Source organism: Hylobates moloch, unplaced genomic scaffold (genome assembly GCF_009828535.3).
Source record: "Hylobates moloch isolate HMO894 unplaced genomic scaffold, HMol_V3 SCAFFOLD_5, whole genome shotgun sequence".
NCBI classification, from domain to species: domain Eukaryota; kingdom Metazoa; phylum Chordata; class Mammalia; order Primates; family Hylobatidae; genus Hylobates; species Hylobates moloch.
The window spans coordinates 91842145-91854151 of record NW_026652280.1 but is presented as its reverse complement, the minus strand read 5'-3'; the positions used below and the strand labels follow the sequence as shown (position 1 = coordinate 91854151).

Genomic DNA, 12007 nt, shown 5'->3' with positions numbered 1-12007 from the left:
GCTGAGAATTCGTGAATAGGGCACAGAGGTGTCTGGACAGGGATGAATGTAGCTCCCACGGCAGAGACAGTTGCTGATGAAAGGGCAGCGGGCGTCCAAAGACACAGGGGAACTTGGAACTGGCACTGGGGGCCTCGACCCGGGATGTGTGTCTGCGTTCGAGGTAGGCAGTGGGGGCTAGGCTGCCAAAGACCCTGACAGACAGGGTACAAGGCATCAAAGCCCTCAGGCAGCTAGAGAAGAGGGGGACTTGAGGGCTCCGAATGTGGATGCACAGCTCCCAACGCTGCAGGGGGCGAGGTAAGCTGTTGCACAGAGGGTTGGGGTGGAGCGTCCAGAGACCTGAAAACCCAGGGCAGAGTGCCCATTGGGGTGATGTTGAAGTCCTCACGACTCAGACGGTCAGAGGAGGGGGTAGGACACCCAGTCAGCTGCCGGACACTCAGATAAGGAGGTACTGGAGCCAAACTGTCTGAGCGACCGGGTCCGCAGGACCTGAGCCTTCGCAATAAGAGGGCCCCCTGCAGTGGGACCAGGAGGGAGGGAGTGTGTCCAGACACGTGAGTGAATAAGGGCTACGCTCCCTATCCTCAGGGGACAGGGGGCACCTTTGCAGATGTGTGCAATATCACCCACACTCTCAGAGGATTCTGGACACACACCACTCAGAAATGCGGGCGAGGAGCACCCGCTGCACCTGCGCTGAGAGAGCTGCAGAATGGGCTGCCAGCCCCTCGGGTGGAAGGAGACAGCTGGGGCTCGCAGGGTCAGATAACCTCATTTCTGACATACAGGGCACCATGACATTCAGAGTCTTGGGGTCCACGCTGCCCAGATACTCAGACAAGTGGGGTATCAGGGCCCCAGTTTCTCCGTCATCCAGGTATTCGAGTGATTAGCGTTCTGGCTCCAGAACTGTCAAGAGGGCGGATGGACAGAAACTTGCCCAAGCCTCCAAGCAATGGGGTCCAGAGACCCAGACGCTCAGGCTGATGGGTGCAGGAACCCTCACACTGACAGTAATGGGGTCCAGAGACCCAGACGCTCAGGCTGATGGGGACAGGAACCCACACACTGACACCAATGGAGTACAGGGCTCTAGGTATTTAGAATAATGGGGTACACATGTCTAGATGTCAGATGATTGAGGTGGAGACTCAGCTCCTCAGAGGCACATTACAGAGCCATGGGAATGAGCAGCTCTCAGACAGGGCAGACACGAGGGCAGAGGACATGCACCCAGCAGTGAGATGCATGCAGCACAGGTCGTCCAAAACCACAGGAATGAGGCACCAGGCTCCTGGCCCTGGGCTGGCACCCAGGCTTAAGTACCATGTGTCATGGGGGATTCAGAGGGCTCAACAGGTGGGGGGCGTGCTGTCCTGGCACCCTGGTGACAACAGGAGACCAAGGAGGGGCAGGTCACCTGGCCCTGGGCATGAGGGAGGGGGCTGCACAGGCACTCAGGCCCCCAAGCTGTGTCCCCCAGGCACTCTCAGGCGTGGGGTGTAGAGATGCTGATGCCAGGGTTCCCCATGAACACAGACCCCCCAGACAAGGTAAATGGGGTCCACACAAAAGCTGTGGGGGATCAGGCCCCAGCCATGAGGTCCCCAAGGCCCTTGGGAGATGAGGTCAATGCGGGGAGGACATGAAGAACCCCCGTCCTCTGACATGGCGGCTGCAGTACCAGCCATTTGAGGAGTGGGTTACATGCCCCCAGACTTCCAGGTGACGGGGGTGGTCACCCAGACACTTCAAGACGTGGGGTTTTCATCACCAAAATCCAGATGCAGATTCTCAGAGGATAGGAACTGAGCCCATGGAATCAGCACTAGCCATGTTCAGAGGGTGCAGGCCCCCATGCCCAAGATGGAGCAGAGCCTCCCGGGAGGCTCAGTGATGGGGTGCAGCCTCCCGGAGGCTCGGGTCATGGGGTGCAGCCTCCTGGAGGCTCAGGTCATGGGGTGCAGCCTCCCCAGATGCCTGGTTGATGGAGTACAGCCTCCCGGGATGAAGAGGCACAGACAGTATGCATGAAAAGTGAGTGTGGCACACACAAGCTAAGACACAGAGAATGGGCACAGGGCATCCCAAATCACAGAGAACTGTGGCAAGCTGAGCTCCCCCATCCCCGGCCATCCTGGGCCCCAGCTGATGAGGGTGCCCCAGCCCTGCGGGGCTCAGCAGCTGGGGTCAGAGTGGGTGGGGCAAACACGCGCTCACCCAGCACACTTCTGTTTGTGTGCCAGTGACTCCTGGCTCCCCAGAGCCAGCGTTTGCCTTGCATTCCAACCTCAAGCATTCCCCAGGCGACCTCAGAGGAAGCGTCCCCATCCAGGAGCCCCACCAGGGTCTCCATGAGGCTGCTGGCTGCCAAGCCACCGTCTCGGGGCCTCAGGCTGGCCTCAGGCTCCAGCTCTGTTTGGTTTTCTCCTTCCTGCCCTGGAACCTCAGACGCCCGTCTGGCCGTGAAGGCGCCCATATACTGGGGAAGGTACAAAGCCCCTACACAGCCGGCTGCAGAGAACCACGCGCGGGGCACGTAGCTCAGCCGTACCCTGGGGTCGGCGTCGAGCCACCCCCTGCATGTGTCCTCTTGCTTGCCTAAAAGCTCCACTAGGGCAGCCTCCAGCCCTACTCATCCCAGACTGGGTCAGACTAGGAGACAGACCCATGCCCTGTGCAAACACCAGAAGGACGTACACGTCCCCACACGCTCAGGGCCGCGTGTGACCGGAGGGGCCCAGACGTGCACATGCGTGCCCACACGTCCCCTGCTGTGGCCCGAAAGCATCCTCGGAGCCTGGGCTATGTCCTCTGTACTTGCTGCCTGACCAGCCTCGAGGGGCCGGCCCTGCTGGGACAGGTTTTCCCGTTAAGCATTAACCACCAGCAGATAAGGGCTCTGAGGGAACGCCCTGGCCTGGGATGGCTGCTCCACGGTAGGCCCAAGTCATGGATTTGACTAGAGTGACCAGACCAGACTAACTGGCCAGAGCAGAGGGAGGGGAGCTTAGGCTATAGGCCCTGCTTGGGGGTCCAACTGAAGCAAGAGGCACTGAGGTTAGACCAGAGTGAGGACTTCCAGTCACTCGCCCAGGGGCCAGCTGATAAGGGGATCACTCATTAGGAAACCAAGAACTCAAGGGATTGGGTCAGCCCAGCAGGAGACAAAGGCACAGAGGGGAATGGCGTGAGGGTGCCTGGGGCTGGAAGCAGAGGCCCACCTGGCTCTCTGTGAGCCCCTGCCCCACACTGCCCAGGGCAGCCCCGCCTGGCCCTTACCCTCCTCACACTTGGTTCCCCGGCCCACAGCACCTGAGGATGCCCTCTTCCAAGCCAGGTGGCTCTGCACCTCAGGACCCCCTCCCCGCTGTGCAGAACCTGCTCAAACCAGGTTCAGCCAGACCACCTCCTGCTGCCCCTCACCAAGGCCAGCCTGACGGGCCCATCACCCCCTCCTGCAAAGCTGGGTAGGGCTCAGGGTGCCCCCAGGCCCAAGAGACCCTTGGAAATAGGCTGGAGCCCAGATGCTCAGCCTCTGCGCCTCGGGGAGACCTTCCTCCCGAAGGGAGTTGCCCAGCTCTCACGGGCCAGCAGTTCCGGCCACAAGGTGGGGCTCCTGCAGCCCTGCCCCCCGCAGCCCTGCCCCCCGCACCCCTTCCTCCCCCAGGAGCGAGTTCCCCGTCACCAGAGGCAGTGCTGTCCGAGAGCTGGACCGGCCTCTGGGTGTCTGAGAGGAAGGCCTGGTGGCTGGCTGGCCACAGGAAGCAGTGGGCGTCAGGTGAGAGTGTTTACACCTGGGGGGCTGCCAGCCCCAGCACTCGGGGAAATGTTGCTTTTCCAGAGGAAGGGCCCACGGAAAGGTGTTCCCACGGAAGCAGAAAGCATTCCGTGTAGGCTCACCGTGGAGGGAAGCATTAGCAAGCCTGAAACGGTGCCCGCCTTGGGCTAACAAGAGGTCTAAAGGAGGGGCTCACCCCCGTTCTGCCTGGTGGGGGCTGGGGGCCCCAACGGGGTGAAATTCAGCACAAAACGTCATGACAGGTCTGGGGGTCCTGGGGTGACCAGGGAGGGCTCCCTGGAAGAGGTGGGCTCACGCTAGCCTTGGAGGGTGAGCAGGATGGGGATGCGGAAGGGCATTCTAAGCAGCCTGGCAGCTGCAGGAGCAGAGCAGCCGCCTTCGTGGGGAGAGCGGAGCTGGCTTTCAGAGCCTTAAGGAGCCTCCTGGAGCGGTGGCCAGGCGGGGAGCCAGGGTGGAAGGACCTGTCTCCCTTTCCTGGGAAAACATGGCGTCAACTCCTAGAGAAGGGTTTCCCAGCAGGGCCACAGGAGATAGACAGCCAAAGCTAGACAACGGGGAGAGCAGCCCCCGGAGGTTCAGGCAGGGAGGGCGGGGGATTCCCAGATCGGGGAGGGGAGACCCGAGAGCCCCCAGCGCCCAAGGGTCTCCAGGGCACTGTCCCCAGGAGCCATGAGGGAGGCCGGGTCCCGAGGGGCGCACGGCGCCACCTGGTGGCCATGCGCCCCCTGCACCTGCACCTCCCCGGGGTCCCGGCGGTCCAGAGGGACCCCGCACCTCCCCAGGCCTTGAGACCCCCAGCGTCAGCAGCCAGCGCCCCCAGGGTCCTGGGGTTCTCCGGAGCAGCTTCTGGGTGGCCCCTGTGCTCCTCTGGGGACAAGGTCACCAGGCTGGCCCAGGAGTGCCGCTGGCCAGCAGCAGCAAATCACTGCAGGAGTGCTCTCCCCGCCCCGCCCTGACTGTTCTTAGACTAAAGGAGGGGAGATGCCAGCAAAGCGGGGTCACAGTGGAGGGGCGCACGCACACGCACACATGCCTGCACTCACAGATGGAGATTCTGTATTGGCAACTTATCCAGAATCTCAACCATAAAAATCTCGAGTGAAGCTACTTTAATCTCAGCGTGTATACAGTCTCTGACATTTCAAAAGGAGAAGTTGCCTTTAAACTCCACGTGGGGAGGAGGCAGTGGCCTGTTTGAATCTGGCCGGCACAGTCCTGCTCCAGGGACCCTGCGGACCCAGCCCATTCCATCAGCCACCACTAGGGGCGCCCCGCCAGCCAGGTGTGGGACGCCCGACCCACCTGGGAGTGTCCCCCAGGGGCCGAGGGGCTGCCGAGGCCCGTGAGCTTCGCTGCACACCCACACTCCATCTGCAGGGGACTCACCCAAGGGGTCGCCCGAACAGGACAAGCTCCGTAATTTGTGAGGCCCAGTGCAGAATGAAAATGTGCAGCGTCTTGTTCCAAAATTAAGAATTTCAAGATGGCCCCAGCACACATTAAACCAAACAGAGACCCCTCTGAGCATGGGGCCCTGTGCACAGGATGCAGCTTGGAAAGCTGGCCCTGACCTCCACATCTCCTTTTTGTACCTATAATCCCTCCACAGTGCTGGCCTCTGTGCTCTGGGGACAGGCTGGGTTTCCCGGGCCATGCCGGCCTCCAGAGCCACAAAACTAGAGCTCCCAGCCTCGGTCCATTCGCCTGTAAAAACACTTGACCTGCTGACCTCACAGGGACAACATGCGTGTGGGGCTGGAACCTGGACCCTTCCTCCCCTCCTTGAGCTGCAGCCCCCTCCTCTGAACACTGTGGGTTTGGGTCCGTTCTGGGAGTGCAGCTGCCTCTCCCAGCCTGCCAGGGAGTGGGGCATTGATGTTGCATGTGCGCGTGCACACGTGTGTGTGTGTGCGCGTGTGTGTGTGTGTGTCTGGAGTCATGGCAGGGTCCCTTTCTGCCTGTCTCCTTGCTCTGCCCCAGACTGGGGGGCTGCAGAGGTGAGGGTATCTGGCCTGAACAGCTGCTTATTCCCGAAGGGATGGCCTGGGCTGGGCCCCTAAGGCCAGGCTGACTTGGACATGGCAAGAGGGATCCCAGGCTCTTGTGGGCAAAGCAGGGGAGGTGCCGACGTGGTGGAACAGAGTCTCCTGGCCGGCTGTTGCTCTCTGGGGTGGGTGGAGTCAGGGAAGAGCTGAGCTGGGGAGTCACCCTGGGCCTGGCGTCACCGTAGGCCCCATGTAGCACCCTGGTTCCCCTGCCTGTAGGTGAGAGGAGCCAGCCCAGCCAGGTGTGCTCCCTCCCCAGGCCCCAGGCAGGCGGGTACCGGGGCCAGCAGCTGCGCCTGCCCCACCCTCCTTCCCACCCACATGCCGAAGGGTGGCCAGGCAGGCAGGTGGGCGAGTCCAGGCAGCGGCTGAGTCAGTGTGTGAGGAATGTTCTGGCCGCTCCCAGCTGCACCCTGCCCCTACCTGCCACCACCTCACCTTCATCCCCAGGCGCTGCGGCCCTGAGCCCCTGCCAGGAATGTACCTTTAGCCCAGGCCTGCCCAGTGAGCTCCGCCAACAGCCAGCCCTGCTTCTCCCCCCACGACCCTGCAGACCCCTCTGGGCTTCCAAGTTCCTGGGGGCTGCAGTGAACATGCTCCACCTGTATGGCTGGCAAACCATGGTGGGCCTCAGCTGTGGTGGGTCCTGGCGTAGGGGCAAGGAAGTGATGGGACCACAGAGATGAGACCCCCAGGGATGAGATGGGACCCCCAGGCAGGGCCCAGGGTCCAGGGCCCAGGAGAGAGAAGCAGGGAGGGAGAGGGCTTCCTGGTGGAGGAGGCATCCTACAGTGGGGGCAAGGGTGCTCTGAGGTCCAGTGAAGGCAGGGACTAGGCTGCCCAGGCCCTGCCTGCTTGGCTGGGGCTGGGGGCTGGTGGGTGGTGGCCCAGAGGCTGGGCCTCGGCAGCTAAGCTGGAGCTTTGGCCAGGGTCCAGAGCCTCCCTCCCTTCAGCTTCCTGATGCACAGAACCCTTGCCCCTGGCCACCTCGGGCTGCCTCCTTGCCCAGGCAGACCCAGCGCTGGCTGCTGCCAGGCAGATGGGGTAGCGGGCAGGGGCCAGAGGGGCCACCCTCTCAGCTGACCCAGCCTCCTGGGCCACTTCCTCCAAACCAGCAGGGTAGAAAGATGGGGCACCCACCAGACTCTCCCAGTGCCCCAGCCCCAGCTGGCACCACAGCTATACCTGGGCTTATTCCAGACCTCGTCGCCGGGACCCTCTGTGAGTTGTGGGATTCCCAAGAGGGGTGTGGGGATAACCCAGGCAAGTGGGGGCTGCAGCTGTCCATAGATGCGCTCAGCCTGGCCTCTACCCCAGGGCCCCGCTGGGCTCTCATTGCCGGCGCCCTTGCCGCGGGCGTCCTCCTCGTCTCCTGCCTCCTCTGTGCTGCCTGCTGCTGCTGCCGCCGCCCCAGGAAGAAGCCCAGGGACAAGGAGGCCGTGGGTCTGGGCAGTGCCCGTGGCACCACCACCACCCACCTGGTGAGGAGCAGCTCCTTGCTCGCTCAGTCCAGAGAAGGCTTGAAATCCAGGCTCCAGAGCCCAGGGCAGTGAGGCGAGTTCAGCCCCAGGGATGGTTTAACCCCCACAGAGGCAGGGGCGGTGAGGACCTTCCTGGCAGGGAAAGTGGGTGAACAGAGGTGAGAAGGAGGCCATGCAACAGGGGCCCGAGGGAGCAACGGTGGGTTCTTGAGGAAGGCAGGGGGTACCCCAGATGCCACATTTGGGGTAGGTTTGGCCGATCTCACAGAGCAAAGCCAACGGTTTGTGCCTGTTGGGTGACCTGGCCTGGAGGCGGGGGGTCTTGACCCGTGTCATGCAAGTGCTGCCCGGGAGCCCAGGGCTCTGATGGGGCATGATGTCAGCCCTATCTGCCCCTTGTCCCAACTCACTCCAGGTGCAGCCTGATGTGGATAGCCTGGAGTCCAGCCTGGGGGCTGCTCAGCAATGGGGGCGCCTGCAGCTCTCCCTGGAGTATGACTTTGGAAGCCAGGAGGTGAAGGGCCCCACTGCGCAGGACCAGCGGTTCTGCGAGTTTCCAGAAAGGGTGACGGGGGAAGGGCAGACCCTGTGCCCTGGGTGGTGGGGAGCTGACAGGGCAGGGGCCCTTGGCTGAGCACACCCCCCTGGCTCCCAGATCAGGGTGGGCCTGAGGCAGGCAGCCGACCTGAGGCCTGGGGGCACCGTGGACCCCTATGCCCGGGTCAGTGTCTCCACCCAGGCCGGACACAGACATGAGACAAAAGTGCACCGAGGCACGCTCTGCCCCGTGTTTGACGAGACCTGCTGCTTCCACGTGAGTCAGGGATGGTCGGCTGCGTGGGCCTGGACGGCTGGGTGGGCGTGGGCTGGGTGGGCCTGGGCAGCTGGGTGGCCCTGGGCAGCTGGGTGGGCGTGGGCTGCGTGGGCCTGGACGGCTGGATGGGCCTGGGCTGGGTGGGCCTGGGCAGCTGGATGGGCCTGGGCAGCTGGGTGGGCCTGGGCTAGGGCAGCAGGGCCTGGCTCACGCCGCTGCCTCAGATCCCACAGGCGGAGCTGCCAGGGGTCACCCTGCAGGTGCAGCTTTTCAACTTCAAGCGCTTCTCAGGGCATGAGCCCCTGGGTGAGCTCCACCTGCCACTGGGCATCGTGGATCTGCGGCATGTTCTGGAGCACTGGTACCCGCTGGGCCCGCCGGCTGCCACCGAGGTGAGGCGTTGGGCCTGCCGGCTGCCACCGAGGTGAGGCGCTGGTCACAGGCCACAGCCCAAGGCAAAGCTGGCAGGGGCCCTGCCCTATGGGCCGTTGGAAAGACTGAGGCCTGATGGGCAGCAGCTGCGGGGGCCTGAACCCCAACTCGGCCAGAGTCACCCTCCCGGGCTGAGGCCCCTCTTGCTGCCCACAGCCCGAGCAGGTCGGGGAGCTGTGCTTCTCTCTCCGGTACGTGCCCAGCTCAGGCCGGCTGACCGTGGTGGTGCTGGAGGCTCGAGGCCTGCGTCCAGGACTGGCAGGTGAGGGTGACACCTGCCCACGCTGGTGTACAGAGGGGCGGCCTGTGCTCAGCACCGAGCCCTGGGATGCCCCTTCGGCGCCCTTGCCCTCCCAGAGCCCTACGTGAAGGTCCAGCTCATGCTGAACCAGAGGAAGTGGAAGAAGAGAAAGACAGCCACCAAAAAGGGCACGGCGGCCCCCTACTTCAACGAGGCCTTCACCTTCCTGGTGCCCTTTAGCCAGGTCCAGGTGGGCCACCAGGAGGCAGGGGCAGAGCGGGACCCAGTGCTGGACCATGATGACTGTTGTCTTTCTTCCCCAACTCCGACCTCTGGCCTGTCTCTGCACAGAATGTGGACCTGGTGCTGGCCGTCTGGGACCGCGGCCTGCCGCTCCGGGCTGAGCCCGTGGGCAAGGTGCACCTGGGTGCCCGGGCCTCGGGGCAGCCCCTGCAGCACTGGGCAGACATGCTGGCCCACGCCCGGCGGCCCGTTGCCCAGTGGCACCCCCTGCGGCCAGCCAGGGAGGTGGACCGCGTGCTGGCCCTGCAGCCCCGCCTGGGCCTGCGCCTGCCCTTGCCCCACTCCTGAATGCACCACGTGCCTCTGTCTCCCCGCTGAGCCCAGGCACTTGCCCAGGCCGCCCTGCAGGACCACTGCAATAAACGCCTTCTCCTGCCACTGTGTGTCCGGCTGGAGCCTGGAGGGGATGCAGAAATAGGGCCCAGGTCCACTCGCCGGGGCCCCCTGACAGGGACAGGGGAGGGGCTCCTCTCCAGACTCAGCCAGGCCCTGAGGCCTCTGACCGGTCCCTGCTTGACCCTCGGGTAGGGGTGGGGAACCTCCCCAGGAGCACAGATCTCCAGCCCCCGGGCCACCTGGGAAGACTGGGGAGGTGGAGGCCAGAGAGTCAGGACCACATGGGATGGGGCGGGCTAGAGCCAGCCCTGTAGGGACACAGTGAGCAATGATGTTTGGGGGCTGGTGAGCGTGGAGGGAGGACCCCCAACACCTCGGAGACCTGCGCTGCAGGGCCTTCCCCGTGTGAGCAGCAGGGGGCAGCAGATGCCTTCGGAAGCCGCTGGGGCCTTTAGGGGCTCAGTCCTGGCCCAATGCCCTTCCCAGTCCCCACACATCTGGGCTGCCTTAGCGGCTGGAGCCTCCACGCTGCTGTCTTCTCTGATACTCCCCACGGGGCTGCGAAGCCAGCGGGGCTGGGGCCAAGAGCCCCCACTCCGAGAGGGTGCCAAGTCACGGTCCAGGGGGCCTCTGCAGGGCGGGGGCCTGAGGGCTGGGGGGGCAATGGCCTCGGGCCTGGGTGAAAAGGGCAATGCCAGGCCCACCCGGGCAGCCAGGAGGGCCCCAAGCCCCCGCGGGTCAGAGAGGCTCCCAACGCAGGTGGCGCCATTCTCCTTAGGTTGAAGGACGGGTTCCAAGTCGCCCGGCGAGGGGACAGCAGCAGGGCGTTCTGGGCAGGCTGGGAGGAGCCCAGAGGCAGGTGCGGCGCGCCCCTCACTCCTGGTCCTGCTCCTCAGGCAGGAAGATAGCATCACGCAGGGAGGCGGCAGCCCCCCAGCCCTCGGCCGCTGTGGCAGGGCCCAGAAGGCCACATCTGGAGGTCCAGGCCTCACCCCAGGAGCCAGGCTTGCAGAAGGGGGTCAGGCCTGGGCTGAAGTGGGAAACCCATTGCAGGGGCTGAGTGGGGAAGCTGGCCCCGCAGGGAGAGGCTGCGGCTGTCACCAGCAAGCAGCCAGGTCGGCTGGACGCTGACCTCGGGCGAGATGGGCTGAGGCGAGGTGTGGATCCTCTCAGTGACCCCTCAGCTGACCTGAGCCGTGTGCCCGGCCAAGGCCACAGGCAAAGCCAGGCACACGGTTCTCAGGCTCCTTACAAGAACAACGGAGGCATCTCCAGGGCGTCACCAAGCCCTAAATAGAGCAGCCCAGCCACGGCACCCCCCCCACCAAGACTTCTCGGGCTGGGCGGCAGCACGCAGCCAGGCCAGGCGGCCGGACAGGTGGGGAGGTCTCTGTGGCTCTCCGCGCCCCCATTGGTCTGAGGAGGACTCTGTGCCCTTTCTGAGCAGGGGCCCAGCCTGGGGGAGGCCATTTATACCCCTCCCCCTGGGCCCACCAGCCCAGCTCACCGCTGCCGGCCTGACCTCGCTCCCAGCCCTGCTGCCCAGATTCTAGGTGAGGCCCAGCCCGGCCCGCCGAGGCTGAGGGACAGGGCGTGGCTCGAGCTAGTTTGAGGGAGGACTCCCTGGGGCAGGGGTCTAGGGGCCTGGGGGATGCCGCCAGCAGCCCTCTCTGGGGGCCTGCACGGATCCGGGAGTGAGAAGGAGAGGCTTGGGGAGGCAGCTGTAGCGCGAGGCAGGTTCTAGACAGTCCCTGACCACCAAGCTTCACCTCTGGGGACCCTGGAAGGAGAGTTTAGGGCTCAAGAAACCCCATAACCGGAGCCCCCAGGCCAAACTGAAGAGGGATTTCTTCCATGCACTTAGGCCCAAAGCCAAAGAGAGAGGGTTAAAAATAACAGCGTGACTCTGGCGGCCACCTGCGCTGGCCCATCTCACCCTCCCTCGGGGACAGCTGCAGCTCCTCAGGCTATGCCTGGGACATTTTGGGAACACTTTCTCCTCTTACTTCTCACCCTAGGGAATTCCAAGACATTGTCCTTGAAGGAGGTGAGAGTACAGGGAGGAGGTGAGAGTAGGGGGAGGAGGTGAGAGTAGGGTGTGGGCGGGAGGGGGCTGTCATCGGGAGCCCTGAACCCCTCAGCACCTGATGGGCGCAGGCATCACAGTGCAAAGGCCTGGCCAACACCTCTGCCTTCCTCTCCCCACAGGCTCCAAGCTCAGGACCTCAGGATGGGAGAGTAAGTGGCACCCCTGTACCCCCATACAGTGACCCTGCCTGCCTCCTGCCCTGTCTGCCCCATCACACACTCCGACCCCACCAGCCATGGCCCTAACCTCTGTCTTCTCTCCCCATCCTGCCTGCGTCCTCCCTCCCTGGACAGTGAGGAGGTAAGTACTTGCTGGGGACTCAAAACATGACGAGGAGGGGGCTCCCCCAACTCGGGATAGGTCATAGGTCACAGCCTCAAGGCCCCAGGGAAGATGGCCCGGCCCTCCCCGCTGGCAAAAGTGCCCCACCCCCCCACCAAGACGCTGCCGAAAGAGAG

At 64.0% G+C, this 12007-nt stretch overlaps 1 protein-coding gene across 4 annotated transcripts; it reads left to right on the top strand.

Moving 5' to 3' along the window:
• Nucleotides 1-6301: 6301 nt before the first annotated feature.
• SYT8 (synaptotagmin 8) lies at nt 6302-9502 on the top strand. 4 transcript variants are annotated; one of them, XM_032153848.2, is made up of 9 exons: nt 6302-6476; nt 6972-7074; nt 7171-7334; nt 7750-7848; nt 7990-8148; nt 8373-8540; nt 8737-8842; nt 8938-9071; nt 9173-9502. In XM_032153848.2, exons 1-9 carry the CDS (start codon nt 6447-6449, stop codon nt 9410-9412), a joined length of 1203 nt encoding a protein of 400 aa, XP_032009739.1. In that variant the 5' UTR covers nt 6302-6446; the 3' UTR covers nt 9413-9502. The 4 variants fall into 4 exon arrangements, with proteins under 4 accessions (XP_032009739.1, XP_032009737.1, XP_032009738.1 ...); XM_032153846.2 differs by having other exon boundaries at nt 6969-7074; XM_032153847.1 differs by having other exon boundaries at nt 6302-6492.
• Nucleotides 9503-12007: the final 2505 nt, after the last annotated feature.

Bases quoted from the DNA above. Each gene is read 5' to 3' on its own strand.
- SYT8 (XM_032153845.1), top strand. From the start codon at position 6,460: ATGGCTGGCAAACCATGGTGGGCCTCAGCTGTG. The intron at 7,075-7,170 runs GTGAGTTGTGGG...CCTCTACCCCAG, and splicing joins CCTCGTCGCCGGGACCCTCT to GGCCCCGCTGGGCTCTCATT. The intron at 7,335-7,749 runs GTGAGGAGCAGC...AACTCACTCCAG, and splicing joins GCACCACCACCACCCACCTG to GTGCAGCCTGATGTGGATAG.